This window comes from Neovison vison, chromosome 1 (assembly GCF_020171115.1).
Source record: "Neovison vison isolate M4711 chromosome 1, ASM_NN_V1, whole genome shotgun sequence".
NCBI classification, from domain to species: domain Eukaryota; kingdom Metazoa; phylum Chordata; class Mammalia; order Carnivora; family Mustelidae; genus Neogale; species Neogale vison.
Genome location: NC_058091.1, coordinates 251,315,119 through 251,330,171, shown reverse-complemented (window position 1 = coordinate 251,330,171; position 15,053 = coordinate 251,315,119). Strand labels below are relative to the sequence as shown.

At 54.4% G+C, this 15,053-nt stretch overlaps 1 protein-coding gene across 1 annotated transcript; it reads right to left on the bottom strand.

Moving 5' to 3' along the window:
* On the bottom strand, nucleotides 1–5,115 carry DOK3 (docking protein 3). The gene is made up of 5 exons (XM_044240871.1): nucleotides 4,982–5,115; nucleotides 3,763–4,068; nucleotides 1,291–1,390; nucleotides 1,009–1,181; nucleotides 1–906 (listed from the first exon to the last, which is right to left on the bottom strand). The coding sequence occupies exons 1-5, from the start codon at nucleotides 5,045–5,047 to the stop codon at nucleotides 208–210; spliced, it is 1,344 nt and encodes a 447-aa protein (XP_044096806.1). The 5' UTR covers nucleotides 5,048–5,115; the 3' UTR covers nucleotides 1–207.
* Nucleotides 5,116–15,053: the final 9,938 nt, after the last annotated feature.

Genomic DNA, 15,053 nt, shown 5'->3' with positions numbered 1-15,053 from the left:
GCAGAGCTGGGAGGTTTTATTACCAGCAAATCTCTACACTGTACATGGCAGTCGGGGGTGGCGGGTGGGGTCCCCCCCAGCCTGCCTGCCTTACCCGCCTGGGACCAGCGTGGATGCAGGGGTGTGTCCCAGATGTCCACTGTTGGCCATGGCCCGGGAACAGCAGAGCACCTTTCTCTTCTCCTGTCCCAGAGCCACACAGGACTTTCAGGGCCGGTCACAGGGGGCCGGGCCCTTCTTCCGCTCACGGCTCAGGAGGGTTACCAGCTTGGCCTTGAAGCCCGTGGAAGCACTGGGGCGGCCAGAGCTCGCAGTTTCATCACTGTCGCCCAGCTCCAGTTCCAGCAGCCTCCGGTACTGCGCCTCCAGGCTGCTGTCATGGGTAGGGCCCGACCAGCCCAGGTCCTCGCTGTTGTGGTAGATGGGGCTGGCCAGGGGGCTGCGGCGGCTGGAACCCTCCTGCCCTGGGTCCCCGTCCCTGAGCAGCACGGGGCCTGCCTCCAGCATGCACAGGTTCTCATAGAGGTGCTCGGCATTGGCTGGGGATCCGCTGGCCCGCTTGCATACCGATGCGTAGAGCCCAGACACCGGCTCATCGTGGGGCACCGGGTTTAGCTGTGGGGGCAGGCTCTGAGGGCCCGGATCTGCTAGTTGTGCCCTCCAAGAGCTGGGCGGCTCCAGCCCTGGGGGCATCTCCCGAAGCTCTCCTGGCGGGTCCAGTGAGGGCAGGGAGGTGGCCCGAGGCAGGGGACAGGGCCGGGGTCCAGCCAGCTCTGGCAGCCGTTCCCGCTGGCGGGCAATGGCAGCGGCCACTGCCCTGCACAGGTCAGGGGCTCGGGGGCTACTGAAGGCGAAGAGACCCTCGCCCGAGTCACAGCGGCGTCCAGCTTCAAAGGAGAACACGTCCTGTACATGGGGTTAGGGGTGGTATGGGTGGGTTAGCAGCAGAGGGACCTAAGCACCCCTCCACCCACCAGCTTTCCCGGCAGGGCACTCCCTGACCCTCACCTTGTCAGAGCCGAACTTGCGCAGGAAGCGGTAGGGCCAGGTGTAGAGGGGCTGGGGGCTGGAGGCTTCCCTCAGCTGGATGGTGTCTTGGCCTAGCACTAGGAGGTAGGGCCCCTTCAGCTGGCAGCGGGTGGCAGCTTCGGTCCTCTGCACCACCACTGGAAACTCGCTTGCTGCAGGCAGGAGGGCAGCGAGGCCATCAGGTACAGCACGCCTGGGCCCCAAAGATCCCAGCCCCGGGTGGAGGACGGCTGAGGCTGCCCCTGCACCTCCCTGACTCACCTTCCTGCCAGGAGGAGTAGATGGAATTCTCCTCCATGGGGACCAGGCCCCTCTTGGAAGCTTCCATCTCCCCTGGGCCTGAGGAACTCTCCCCAGTGCCCTGGAGAATGAAGAAAGGTCAGAAGTTAGAGCCCTCCCCCGCTCCTCTTTCCACATCCTTCCCCTGGGTCCAGTAACCCAAGACTTCAGGCCAAGAACATCCAGGGACCAGGGTGCCACTTCCAGCTCTGTTCCTGACACACTGTGCCACCCTGGGGACCCCTCTGCTTCTCCACCTGCAGCCCCCCAGGCGCCCCCTTGAGTGTAAATGGACCTTGAGAGTTGTAAAGTAAGTGACACATGAGAAGGTCCCCACTGCACTGGTACTTGGCCAGGGATGGGGCCTGCCCGTGTGTGTCCCTAACAGCTTGGAGTGATCAAGGGGCAGGAGCTTCAGGGGTGGCACCTGTGAGTGAACTGGCTTTTCCAGCCTTCTCCAGGCCGCTTTTACCAGCTCCCCTCTATCCTCTGAGCTCTGTCAGCATCTCCACCACAACCACAGTGGCCCACAGTAGCACAGCTACGATCACATGCAACAGCTTCCTCACTGGTCTCCTTGTTCTTGTCCATTTCCTTTTTTTTTTTTGCTTTACCTTAATATATGGTGATAGGGGTGCCTGGGTGGCTCAGTCGGTTAAGTGTCTGCCTCCAGCTCAGGTCATGATCCCAGAGTCCTGGGATTGAGTCCCACATCAGGGTCCCTGCTCAGCGGAGAGACTGCATCTCTCTCTCCCTCTCTGCCCCTTTCTCTGCTCATACTCCCTCCCTCTCTGTCTGTCAAATAAATAACATCTTAAAAAAATACTGTGGTAAAATACACAACATAAAATTTACCATTTCACCATTTTAAAGTGTATAATTCAGTGGTTTTAGTATAGTCACAAGATTGTGTAATGGTCACCTTTACTTAGTTCCAGAATTTTTTTTATTTTAAGATTTTATTTACTTAACTGACACAGCAAGAGAGAAAGAGGACAAGCAGCGGGAGCAGCAGGCAGAGAGAGAGGGAGAAGCAGGCTCTTTGCTGAGCAGGGAGCCCAACATGGGACTTGATCCCAGGACCCCAGGATCACGACCTGAGCCGAAGGCAGACGCTCAACTGACTGAGGCACCCAGGCGTGTCTAGTTCCAGAATTTTTCATCATTCCACACGGAAACCTATTAGTAGTCACTCCTAACCCTCCCCAGCCCCTGGCGACCACTAAGCTACTTTCTGTCCCTATGGATTAGCCTATTCCAATGTGTTTGACCTACAAAGAAGGATACTAATGTGTGGTCTTTTGTGTCTTTCCCCTTTATTTAGCGTGATGTTCTCTAGGTTCATTTACGGTGTTAGCATGTATTACTACCTCATTCTTTGTTTTTGTTTTTATTTTTTTAATGGTCAGGTAATATTCTGTTGTATGGCTAGATTATATTGGGTGTATAAGTTAGCAGACATTGAGGTTGTCTGCATCTTTGGCTATTGTGAATACTGCTGCTCTGGGCATTCTCATACAAGTTCTGTTTGAACACCTGCTTCGATTCTCTTGGGTATACACCTACGAGTGGAATTGCTGGGTCATATGGTAACTCTATGTTTAACTTTTTGAGGAACTGCCAGGTTCATTTCCTTTTGGTCCGTCATAGACCCTGTGAAGCTTTTTTTTTTTTTTTTTTTTTAAACGATTTTATTTATTTGACAGGCAGAGATCACAAGTAGGCAGAGACAGAGAGGAAAGCAGGCTCCCCACTGAGCAGAGACCCCAATGCGGGGCTCGATCCCAGGACCCTGGGATCATGACCTGAGCCGAGGGCAGAGGCTTTAACCCACTGAGCCACCCAGGTGCCCCGACCCTGTGAAGCTTTAAAGCTCTCAGTCCCTGTCTCCCCAAAGAACCTCCCCCCGCCAAAGGCATCTGTCTCACTCACCCCAAACTCTGCATATATCCCAAAGTAGTTCCAGCTGGCTCCCACCAAATTCTCCATTTATGCCTTCTCTTGGGTTCCCTCCCACTACTTACCCTCCAGCCATGATGGCCTTTCTGCCCCTTGAACACATCAAACTTTCCCATGCCACAGGGTCTTTGCCCATGCTGCTTCTTCTGTTCAAGAAACTCCTCAGACCTCAGTGTCTGGATCACTCTTGCCTCAGATCTTTGCCTGATGGGTTCTTATTTGTCCTTGAGAACTCGGCTCACTGTCCCTTGCTGAGAGGTCTTCCCATCTAACATCCTGCCATTCACGTCTGGTCCCACCACCCTTTCATTTTCTCCACATCATAAATGGCCATCTGAGATTCATTTGGGGCACTTCGGGGCTATTTCCCCAAAGGCTTGTGGGTGCTCGGCAGGTGCTTGCTGAGTGACAGGGTGTGAGTGAGCATGGAGATGAACAAGGTCAGGTGGCCCACCTCTGGCCTCTGGATGCCCTGCCCACCCACATTATGCTCACCTGGAAGGCCAGCTGGCAGATGGGGCCCATCCATTCCTGGCGATGTTGTGCGGCCAGTAGGTGGCTTCGCTCTGTGGTGGTGAGCAGGAAGGCGCTGGTGTCCTTGGGGCAGCTCTCGCCGTCAGCCGGCAGCACAGACACACAGTCTGCCAGGCGGATGACTCGCCGTTCCCCACGCCGGCTGGGTCCTGTAGGCCTGTCCCCTGCTGGCCCTAGGCCACCTTCCCGGACCTCCCAGCTCTCCAGCCGTGCCACACCTGATGGGCTTCCTGCATACAGCAGACCCCATACCTTCCGCCAGGACTTCTGTGGGATGGGGGAAAGACACTTGGGTGGTGGTTCTCCCTGTAGTTCAGCTCAGCACCAGCAAGGGCTCCTGGTCACCTGCCTGGCCTCTGCTTCCCCCAGATCCTCAGGGCCCTAGAGGAGGAGGCCCTGCCAGGGCCAGAGGAGCAGGGGGAAGAGTCTGTGCTTGGGGCTGGTCAGCTGTGGGTTCAAATCCACACCACCAATTGCCTCACTGGGACCCCTATGAGCACTAGTGCCCTCATATCTCAGAAGCCATGGGAAGACAAGGTTGGGGCTTCTACTGGATTGTGTCTCCGATGCGGTTCAAGCAGACCACCTGACACTACCTTTACGTTGGTGCCCCCTACGCCCTCTCCATGAAGAAAAGGTCACCTGGGCCATGGGACAAGGGCTGAGGCAGGAGGGAGGCCTCAGGCTCACGATGGTGAGGAAGGAAACATGCAAATAGTGTCAAGCAAAGGAAACAGACTGTTTATCTCCCTGGGCAGCAGCTGCAGCCGAGCAGTGAGGGTGTGGGGCCTGCTGCCCGGGGAGAGAAGTGAACTCCCCAGCTGTGGCCGGTAACAGGGCTGGGAGGAGCTGAGCCCTCTTCTGCAGGGTGGGCCTTCTCTACAGGGGCCACAAGGCTGAAGGCTGCTGGGTCATCCGACCTCTCAGCTCTGTCCTGCCCCAACATTGGGATTCTCAGATCCTCTGCGCTCTTGGCTTCCCCATAGGTAAACAGGGCAGGCTCTCTAAAAGGCCCACTTAGCCCAACCCTCTCAAGCTGAGAATGGGGCTCTGTTCTATTCCCCAGCACCTTGGTTGGGTTCCCCACCGACTCCCTTCCCCATTCTCCCAGCTCCGGGTGGGCTGAGGCTGGGGCCCACGCCTACTGTCCTGGGCAGCTGCTGGAAGCCAGGGTCCCCACCTTGCCGAATTTGACGTGCTGCTGGTAGAGGATGCCGTCCTTGACGGGAGTCTCCAGAGGCTCCATGGCCGCTGCCAGGCCCCAGGACTGCCTCTCCGAGGGCCTGAGGAGACTGGTGACAGGCCGGAGGGGAACTCCTCACACTTCCCCTTCTGGCCACTTCCCCCTCCCTCTGTCCAGAGAGGCAGCTGCAGGGCTGGGGGGGAGGGGAGCCTGTCTTCAGTAAAGGAGCTCAGATAGGGGGTGGGGACATCACATACTTCTTCCTTGGGGTCCTGCCGGCTCAAGGTGCCCACCTGTGCCCAGCAGGGGCTTCAGACCACTGGAGGGCACCTGACCTCTGCCTGCACCTGGGTCAGCTGGCTGTGAGTCAGAAGCTCCGAGCTCTCCTCTGTGCAGGGCAGCCATACACCCTGCCACCTGACATTCCTGCAGCCCGGTCCCTGCCCAAGAACCTCCTCTAGTCAGACTAGCCAGCTCCTGGCTTTCCTAGTCTTGAGCCCTGGTGGGTACCCTCTCAGTGCCGCTCTGCTTGTCTTTATCTTGGAAATATTTCTAATATTCACCTGCTCCCCTCTCTGTCTTCACAGTCCCTGTCCATTACCAGCCTCTTAGCTCCCCATCGAACCACTGCCCCACAGGGCCCACTGTGGTCCTTTCCACCAACCCCATCCCAACCCCTCCAACACCCCCCATGCCCGGGGGTGTAGCCTGGGCTCCTCAGCCCTGCACTCAAGGTGGCCTGTTCTGGCCTCCAGAGAAACCCTTACTACTGTGCCACTTAAGCTCTGGGCTGCCTTTTTCCCTGGGAGGCCCCTCTTGACCACCCAACACTGAGAATAAGGGCCCCACCAGTGAACCCATCCTGACGCACAGCCTGGTCATGTGAGTGTGGGAGGCATGCCCCTAGTGGGTCCCTGGAGAGCTCACATGCTCTTTTGAAACTTTGCTTCCGGCTAGGCACCTATTTATTTATTTATTTTTGCCTCACCTTGCTGGAGACTACCGTTGGGGCTCTGAGTGTGTGTCTGAATTCTGGGGACAGCCTCTTGTCACTCATTCAATGCCACCTTTAGGAAGGCATGGGTAACCAGGCTGAGCAATACCATTTGGGGTCACATATGGGGTGTGGGCAGGAAGTCTTTTCCAAGGGCCTTTCCACCTGACTTTGTGTCCCTTGTGGCCTGGGAAGCCTCAAGCTCTGGCAGCCGGACACCCTGTCCTTTGCATTCTCATTGCCATTTCAATGATGAGGAAATCGAGGCTCAGAAACATTAAGTAACCAGCCCAAGACCAAACACCAAGTGACAAACACGACTTGAGCAACTGCTGTCCTGCCGGGATAAGCATGTGGTCTCGCACATGAAGTGCCAGGCCCAGAGGAACTGCGTGCGGCCTGTGCTCTTCCTCTGCCTGTCCCTTGCCAGATGCTGAGATCCTGCACCATCTGCCACCCTGTTATTCCCAACTCCTGTCTCTCCCACTTACCTAAGAGCCTTCCAGCAGGCGTCTCCCTAGATGGCCTGGATCCTGAGCCCAGCAGAGAACCAGGCACAGAGTGAGGTCAGTGAGAGCTAGCGGCATTAGCGGCTGTCCTGTGGTGTCTGCTGCTCCCTCGGCAAGGCAAACAGAGGGATCCCCCTGGGAGTCTGTGTGGGCAGGCAAGCGGGCAGGGGGCCTAAGGCAGGAAGTCACCTCCCAAGGGGCCCCAGGAGCTTCATACAATTGACAGGAAGAGGGAGGCTGGGGCAAGGTTGGAGATTATAAGAGCCAACCAGAGACCAGAAAACCTACCCATTTCCCCCTGGCCCACCAATATGGTCTCTCCCTGAGTCACAAATCTAGCTAAGCCCAGAGGAGATACCCAGGCCCCTGCCAGGGAGCCCTGGCTACGTGGCTCTCCCCACAACTAAGGCCCTGCAGGCCAAGTGTTGGCAGTAAAGGCGGAGTCCTGCATTATGGCTCAGGGGTCCCCAGTCTGGAGGGCTCGAGGGCCAGGCCTCGGAGGACGGAAGCCTGAAAACCCAAGCAAGGGTTAGGGTTCGGGCCTAGGGCGTGGCAGGCCCCAAGTCCAGTGCTGTGGTTGGATCCCTGGGGGCTGAGTAGAGCGCAGGTTGGGCTGGCATTCCGACCGTTTAGAGTGCTTTCTCATAGGCTTCAGACAACACCATGCGGGACCCCGGGCCAGGCCCAGGAGGCTCCCCCGAAGGCCCCTGCAGCTGGAATTGAGCTCGGCAGGGCTTTCGGGCCAATTCTCACGAGCTTTCTGCTCAAATCAACACCGATGTGGGCAGAGAGCTCTTGAGAATTGGCCGGCACTGGGTGGTGATTCAGACCGTGAGAGGGCCCCGCGGTGGGAGCGCTTTCTCGCTAGGTGCGTTTTGGGACCGTGTGGGATTGCGGCTGGGCCCATGCGGCTCCCTGAGGGCCCTGCGGAGGAAAGCTGCCGGGGGCAGAGTTATGGTAGGGTGTGAGTATTAGCATCAGGCTCCTGCTATTTTTAGCAAAAGGGTGCGCTGAAGGTGAGGGTGGCCTGAGGTGGGCCTGCAGGTTTCCCTGGCTTGCCAGGTTTGCCTGGCTCTGAGTGTTTCCCACAGCTCCCAAGGGCACGGTTTCCTCCTGGGTGGCAGGCGGAGTCCCGCAGTATGGCTCAAGGGTCCCCAGTCTGGAGGGCTTGAGGGCCAGGCCTCGGGGGAGGGAAGGCTGAGAACCCAACCCTGGGTTAGGGTTCGGGCCTAGGGGCATAGCAGGCCCCACCTGCCAGTGTGAGGCGGGCTCCCTGGGGTGCTGAGTAGAGGGCGGGTTGGGCCAGCATTCTGAGGCGACCTGGGCAGCCTTAGAGAGCTTTCTCACAGGCTTCAGGTGACACAACACGGGACCCTGGTCCTTTCCCAGGTGGCTCCCCAGAAGACCCCCGCCACCGGAAGCGTGTTTGCCAGGGCTTTCTGGCCAATTCTCAGGAGCTTTCTGCCCAAATAAATATCAATTTGGGCAGAAAGCTCCTGAGAATTGGCCGGCGCTAGGTGGCGATTTGGGCCTCACGCTTGCGCCAGCTGGGAGCGCTTTCTCACTGGGTGCATGTAGGATCGTGGTCCAGGTCTAGGCAGCTTCTCTGACGGTACCCAGGGAGGCAAGCTCCCCAGGGGCAAAGTTGAGGGATGGGGAGAGGCTGAGCCTCCAGCTCTTGGTTTGTAGCCCAGGGTGGTGCAGAGGGTGGGGGTGGCCTGAAGGGGGCATGTAGGTATCTCCCACTCTGAGGGTTTTGCACAGGTCCCAGTGTTACGGCCTCCTCCTGGGTGGCAGGCCGAGTCCTGGAGTGTGGCTCAGGGGTCCCCAATCTGGAGGGATCGGAGGGCCAGGCCTCTTGGGATGGAAGACTGACAACCCAAACTAGAGTTAGGGTTCAGGCCTTGGTGCATGGCAGGCCCTATCTGTCGGTACTGTGGTGGGATCCCTGAGGGGCTGAGTGGAGGGCATGGTTCAGATGGGGTATCGAGTCCGGGTTTGTGGTCCAGGGGACCACCAATTATGGGGGTTTCATCAGGGGTACATGCAGGTTTCTATGCTCTGTGGGTTCTCTGCAGCTCCAAAGGGCACAGTTTCCTCCTGGGTGGTAGGCGAACTCCTGGTGTGTGGCTCAGGGGTCCCCTATTGGGGGGCTTGGGGTCCAGGCCTCTGGGGATGGAAGACTGAGAACCACACTCAGGTTAGGGTTCGGGCCTATGGGCATGGTGGGCCCATCTGCCAGGGCTGAGGTGGGCTCCATGGAGAACTGAGTAGAACAAAGTCTTGGTCAGCGTTTGGAGGCGGTCCTGAGGATTCCCAGTCTCCCTAACACACCCCTAGTCCTCCTGAATGTCCCTTGTCATGGCACTTGTAACACGAGGCTGTCATTTTTGTCTCTCAATCTGTTCTTTTTGCTTGGAGTAGATCTCTCTCACAGTTGCCTGGCTGGATGAAAGGTGGATGAATGGTTTTGGGATCTTTTGTCCTGATACAGCAGGCATCCCTCAAGACCCCGATGGGCAGGGGGAGTCTCTGTCCCTCTGTGTGCCCCCAGGCTTGGTAGAACCTAGTGCCCAGGGCAAGGGATTTGGGAGTTCTCCCAGATTAATATTGTTCTATGAAAGTGGCTTCCTTCTGAGTTTACTACTATGGAACCACATTGCGTGGCTGTTCCTGTGGGACAGAAAGCATGCTGCTGTTTTGTATCATCCTTGCACACTGTGGCTACCAAAGAGGAAACGCACGCTCACCCTCACAAGTTCACACTTACACCTCTGTTTCTAAGCATCACTACATGGAAATGACAGTGAATTCCCGTTGGGCTGGAGACCTGAATAGACATGCCATTCAAGGTGTCAGTAGAGGAGGATGGAGATGGTGTTGTGGCTAAAAGGATGGAAGTCCTTGCCTCTGGGGGTGAAGAAATTAGATTTGACCCAGAAGGCGTTACCATCTACTCAAATAAGGGACATGATCCTAGGGTCCTTGAGACCAGGGATCAGCACAGACTTTTCTGGAAAGTCTTCTGTAAAGATTTTCTGTTAGGTGTTGCAGTCCACGTGGTGTGTCTGCCGATGACTCCACTCTGGCATTGTGGCTTGAAAGCAGCCAAGAATGTCCATAACTAATGTTCCAGCCACACTAGATTGAAAGAATACGGGGTAGGGGGGTCCCATCAGGCCCGTGGGTGGTAGTTTTCCACACCCCAGATCTGCAACATGATGGGTGATGGAGGAGAGGCCTCCTCTTTTCCAGGCCATGTGTTGTGGCTGAGGGGCCATGAGCAATTCTGAACCCAGATCAAATTTTCAGCTGTGCTGCCTTCCTCGCACACAGATAGCAGTGCCTGGCTCAGGCCTTCACTGCTACAGTTGAGCTGGCTCAGTGAGGACCTTGGCTTGGGACACTAGCCCTGTGACACTGTGAGGGCACTCAGAGTCCACAGTAAAGTCATGCAATGGGACAAGGGCTTCTGCCTCAGGGTAGATGATGCGGGGTACTGTTTCACAGCTAACATGACCAAAAAGATCATTTAAATGACAGAATAGTAAGTAGTTCCACGTACTCTGTATGATGGCAGTGATGGGAAAAGTGAACGATGGGGTCAGAAAGGGGAATGGGAGATCCAAGAAGCAGGCTGGAGTCGTCACAGGGTAGGGGGTGTCTCGGGAGGGAGGGACCAAGAGGTCATCATGGGTTCCAACAGTGCAGCATCGGGGTGTGTGCTTGGGCTGACCCTTGACCCCTGCAGGCATTCTAGCTCCAGAGGATGTACAGAAATGCAAATTGGCCTGAGCAGAGCCCTTCTGGTCTATCTTCTTGGTTCCTGGGTGTGGCTCTTTCTTGGCTTCTGGAGAATGTTGATTCTCCTTTGTTTTCCTCTGTGCTGCACTATTTTGTGTGGATTCAGGGCTGTTAGTTGACACAAGTTCTTCCTGCAAGGAAGTGGAGAAGAAGCCATCCTTGTTTCCTAAGTTGACCTGAATGGATTCCATCGTCATACCCTTTCCCAGGCCTCACGGCCTTCATGTGCTCTCCGAGTATGAGATTTGAGAAAACATCTTCTATTCTTAACAGGTTGAAAGAATTGGTTTGGATTTTAAAAAATTCAACAAAGTCACACTTTTCATCATCTCTACCATGGTCTCTAAACACTGAGTGAACAAGGTTTGACAGCATGAAGAAAGAAAGGGCTTTGCCATGGGGTTAAGGGCACTGTTTACTCACTGCTGCCCCCGTGTGGCCACTCTCCAGATGGCACGTGGCCGAATGGGTTCCGTTTTATAGGATTCCAGGGAGAATAAGACAGAAGAAGGTTGGTCCCTGAATTCCCTAGCTCCTAAAAATCATCCTCTAATTTATGAGCAGTTTTCAGAATAGAGTGTCTCTTAACTAGATATTAGGGTTAGGGTCAGGGTCAAGTTACATGCATTAACTAGGGGCAGCTTTTTGTATGTCAATCTTACCTGCCTAAGGTGTTTTTAAAAAATACATTGGGAAAGGATATAGTCACCAAGGCACTGAGCACATGACCTGACCCCGGAAATAGGTCACTAAACGTAACGATTGTATCATTGGAGCTGAGGACCAGGAGTTGGTCCTCTAGGTACTTGACTGGTAGCCTCTGTGGCCAGCTGGCCATCTTCTCCCGACAGCCACACCCAGCTCAGCCCATCCACTGCTCTGCTCAAGGGCAGCAAACAGACAGTCCAGGCGCAGGTGGGACTCCCTCCTGTCAGGCATGGCTTGCTTCAGACAGGTGGAGAAGTGGGCCAGCTCCCATGCACGTGACATGTTCCTTTGGTTCCTTACATTGGTCTCCCCTTTCTGAACCTTTCGCTCCTGGGAGAACTTGGGTTTGCAGATTTCTGTTGACATTTCAAAGTGTAGATCTGTGTTGCCTAGATCTGAGGTCAGAGATGAAGGCAGGAAAAGTCATCCTACTCTGAAAGCAGCCAAAAGAAAGATCAAGTGTGCTCTGTCCCTGGCATCTCAGGTTTGAAACCCATAGCCAGCTACGTACTTCATGTTCTACACGATCAGCTTGATGGACTCACGGATGCATGTGACATGAAATCGTACTGAAAGAGATCTTCTTACCAAGCTTTTGCCTTGCAGAAGACAGTTTAGGGACACTGCCCCTCTCCCGCACTGTCATTTCCAGTCTGGCCAATGCCCAGTCACACTGACACATGTAGCCACCCAAGGGCTCAGCTGTGACATCATCCTGGAGCACCCCTGGTCCCCCTGCCCCCAGGTCTGGCCAACCCTACACACCCCCAGTCCTCCCCAACATCCCCCATAGTGACACAGCTGTGACATCCTCCTGGAGCAACCTTGGCCCCCCTGGCCCCCAGGATACCCAACCCTGCACATCCCCAGTCCTCCTGAGTGTCCCTTGTCATGGCACTTGTCACACAAGGCTGTCATTTCTTTTCTCTCTGTTTGTCTTTTCTCCTTGGCATAGATCTCACAATGCCTGGCTGGATGACAGGTGAATGACTGGTTTCAGGATCTTTTGTCCTGGAACTGTAGGTGTCCTGCAAAACCCTGATGGGCAGGGGGAGTCTCTGTCCCTCTGTGTGTCCCCAGCCTCAGTGGAACCTAGTGTCTAGGACAAGGGACTGGGGAGTCCTCCCAGATGAAGTTTGTTTTATGAAGGATGCTTCCTTCTGAGATCACTATGCAACCACATTGTGTGGCCGTTCCTGCGGGACAGAAATCATGCTACTGTGTATCCTCCATGCACACTGTGGCTACCAAAGAGGAAACGCACGCTCACCCTCACAAGTTCACACTTACAGCTCCATTTCTGAGCATCACTACATGGAAACCACAGTGAATTCCCGTTGGGTGGCAGACCTGTAGACTTGCCCTTCAAGGTGTCAGTAGAGGAGGATGGAGGTGGCGTTGTGGCTAAAAGGATGGGAGTCCTTGCCTTTGGGCTGAAGAACTTAGATTTCACCCAGAAGGTGCTACGTTCTTCTCAAAGAAGGGACATAATCCTAGGATTTGATACCATGGATCAGCTCAGACTTTTCCGGAAAGTCTTCTGTAATGATTTTCTATTAGGTGTTGCAGTTCGTGTGGTGTCCATGACAATGACTCCACTCTTGCACTGTGGCTTGAAAGCAGCCACAGACCATCCATAACTAGTGTCCCAGTCACACTGGGTTGAAAGAATATGGAGGGAGGTCCCTTTGGGCCCCTGGGTGGTAGTTTCCTACACCCCAGATCTGCAGCATGGTGGATGTAGGGGGAGAGGGCTCTTCTTTTCCAGTGGCAGAATGGGAAGACACTGGGTTCTATCCTGCCTGACCCCGGCCCCTGCACTTGAAAGGAAAAATAGTTGATAGTGAGCTTGGCCAACAGTTAAGGCCTCACCCACCTCCTGTCCCCCACCTCGCCCATGTCTCTGGAGGCCTTGAGCTTCCCACCACACATTTGTCTGTGGTTGAATTCCATGTAGGTATTGTTTGGCTGAGTCAGTCCCCATTGCCCCATTGCCTGGCGGGTATATCTTGTGGGTTAGGTACCGCGCAGAGTGTCATCTTGTTCAGGCCAAGACCCTGAGCACCTTTAGGTTCTCCTAGTTAGCGGAGGATCTAGCATGTGTGGACTTCAGGACGAGTCCGACTGAGCCCTCTGCAATGTTATGGTGCACCTGGATTCCTGGGCCCTCTGTGGCATTGCACGGGCCTGGACTAGGCCTCTTGTTCAGTCACGATGGAAAAGCCTAGCCTTTTCCATCTTCCTCTAACCTCTGTCAGCATCTGGGTTTCCCACCAACTGTGTCTTTGCAGACAAACTCTGAGATGGTCTATGGCTTGGGACTCCATTGACATCCCAGAGTCTCGTTATACTCAGTGTCAGAGCTGACATGACCTTAGTTCCCAGAATAGGCCCCATGAAGAGTCCCAGGAGAGTCTGGGCATGCAGGAAAGATCAATGGGTGATTGTGGCTCTAGCTAAAGCCACTCCGGGGGATCATGCTGGAGGCCAGCTCCCATCTCAGTCTGGCTCTTCCCCTGATTGCCCAGACGACCTAGGAGAGTCCCTTCATTGGAGCTCGAGGCTCATCCTTTCTCAAACGGGGAAATGTGTTTAGATGAATTGATTCATTCAAGACGATGGAATGAACTTCCAGGAAGTTCAGGGCAGTCTCCAAGATGGATTCTCTCTCAGGAGTTTGGACTCTTATTGTCCCACTCCTATGGACTTCCCCCACGAGACACCATGGCTGTTCCATGGAGATACCCCAGGGTGACACTGGGCTGGCCCCTGTCCTCAGGGTGTGCCCCAGGCCATGTGTTGTGGCTGAGGGGCCATGAGCAATTCTGAATCCAGACCAAATTTTCAGCTGTGCTGCCTTCCTCGCACACAGATAGCAGTGCCTGGCTCAGGCCTTCACTGCTACAGCTGAGCCGGCTCAGTGAGGACCTTGGCTTGGGACACTAGCCCCATGACACTGTGAGGGCACTCAGAGTCCACAGTAAAGTCATGCAATGGGACAAGGGCTTCTGCCTCAGGGTAGATGATGCGAAGTATCATTTCCCAGCAAACATGACAAAAACCACTTAAATGACAGAACAGTTAAGTAGTTCCACGTACTCTCTATGATGGCAGTGATGGGAAAATTGAACGATGGGGTCTGAAAGCGTAATGGGAATTCCAAGAAGCTGGAGTCGTAAGGGGATAGGAGGTGTCTCACGGAGGGAGGGACCAGGAGGCTCATCATGGGTTCCAACAGGGTAGCATTAGGGTGTGTGCTCTGCCTGACCCACGCCCCCTGGGAGCCCTGGGGGCATTCTAGCTCCAGAGGGTCTACAGAAATGCAAACTGGCCTGAATTCTATTAATCTGGGGTTGGACTCTTTTGGGTTTTCTCATAAAGTATCATGTCATCTGGGAAGAGAGCATTTGACTTCTTTGCCAATTTGAATTGCCAATTTGCTAAGTGAATTATTTCTTTTTGTAGTCTGATTGCTGAGGCTAGGAGTTCTAGCACTGTGTTGAACACTAGTGCTGAGGGTGGACATCCCTGCTGTGTTCCTGCTCTTCAGGAAAAAGCCCTCAGCTTTTCCCCATTGAGAATGGTATTCGCTGTGGGCTTTTCATAGATGCTTTTTATAAAACTGAGGAATGTCCCCTCTATCCCTACATTCTGAAGAGTTTTAATCAGGAAAGGGTGCTGTGTTTTGTTAAATGCTTCTTCTGCATTCATTGAGAGAATCCTATGTTCTTGTCTTTTCTTTGATTAATGTTCTCTATCATGTGACTGATTTGCCTATGTTGATCCACACACTTGGTTACCAGGAATAAATTCCAGCTGGTCATGATGGATAATCCTTTTAATGTCCTGATGGATTCTATCAGCTAGGATCATGTTGAATATTTTGGCACCGATGTTCTTCAGGGATGTTGCTTGGTAATTCTTCTTTTTGATGGGAATCTTTGCCTATTTGGGGGATCAAGGTAATGTTGGCCTCGTAAAATGAGTTTGGAAATCTTCCTTCTGTTTCTACTTTTTGAAACAGCTTCAGAAGAATAGGTATTATTTCTTCTTT

Bases quoted from the DNA above. Each gene is read 5' to 3' on its own strand.
- DOK3 (XM_044240871.1), bottom strand. From the start codon at position 5,047: ATGGAGCCTCTGGAGACTCCCGTCAAGGACGGCATCCTCTACCAGCAG. The intron at 1,391-3,762 runs GTGAGCATAATG...TTCATTCTCCAG, and splicing joins TCTGCCAGCTGGCCTTCCAG to GGCACTGGGGAGAGTTCCTC. The intron at 907-1,008 runs GTGAGGGTCAGG...CCCCATGTACAG, and splicing joins GCAAGTTCGGCTCTGACAAG to GACGTGTTCTCCTTTGAAGC.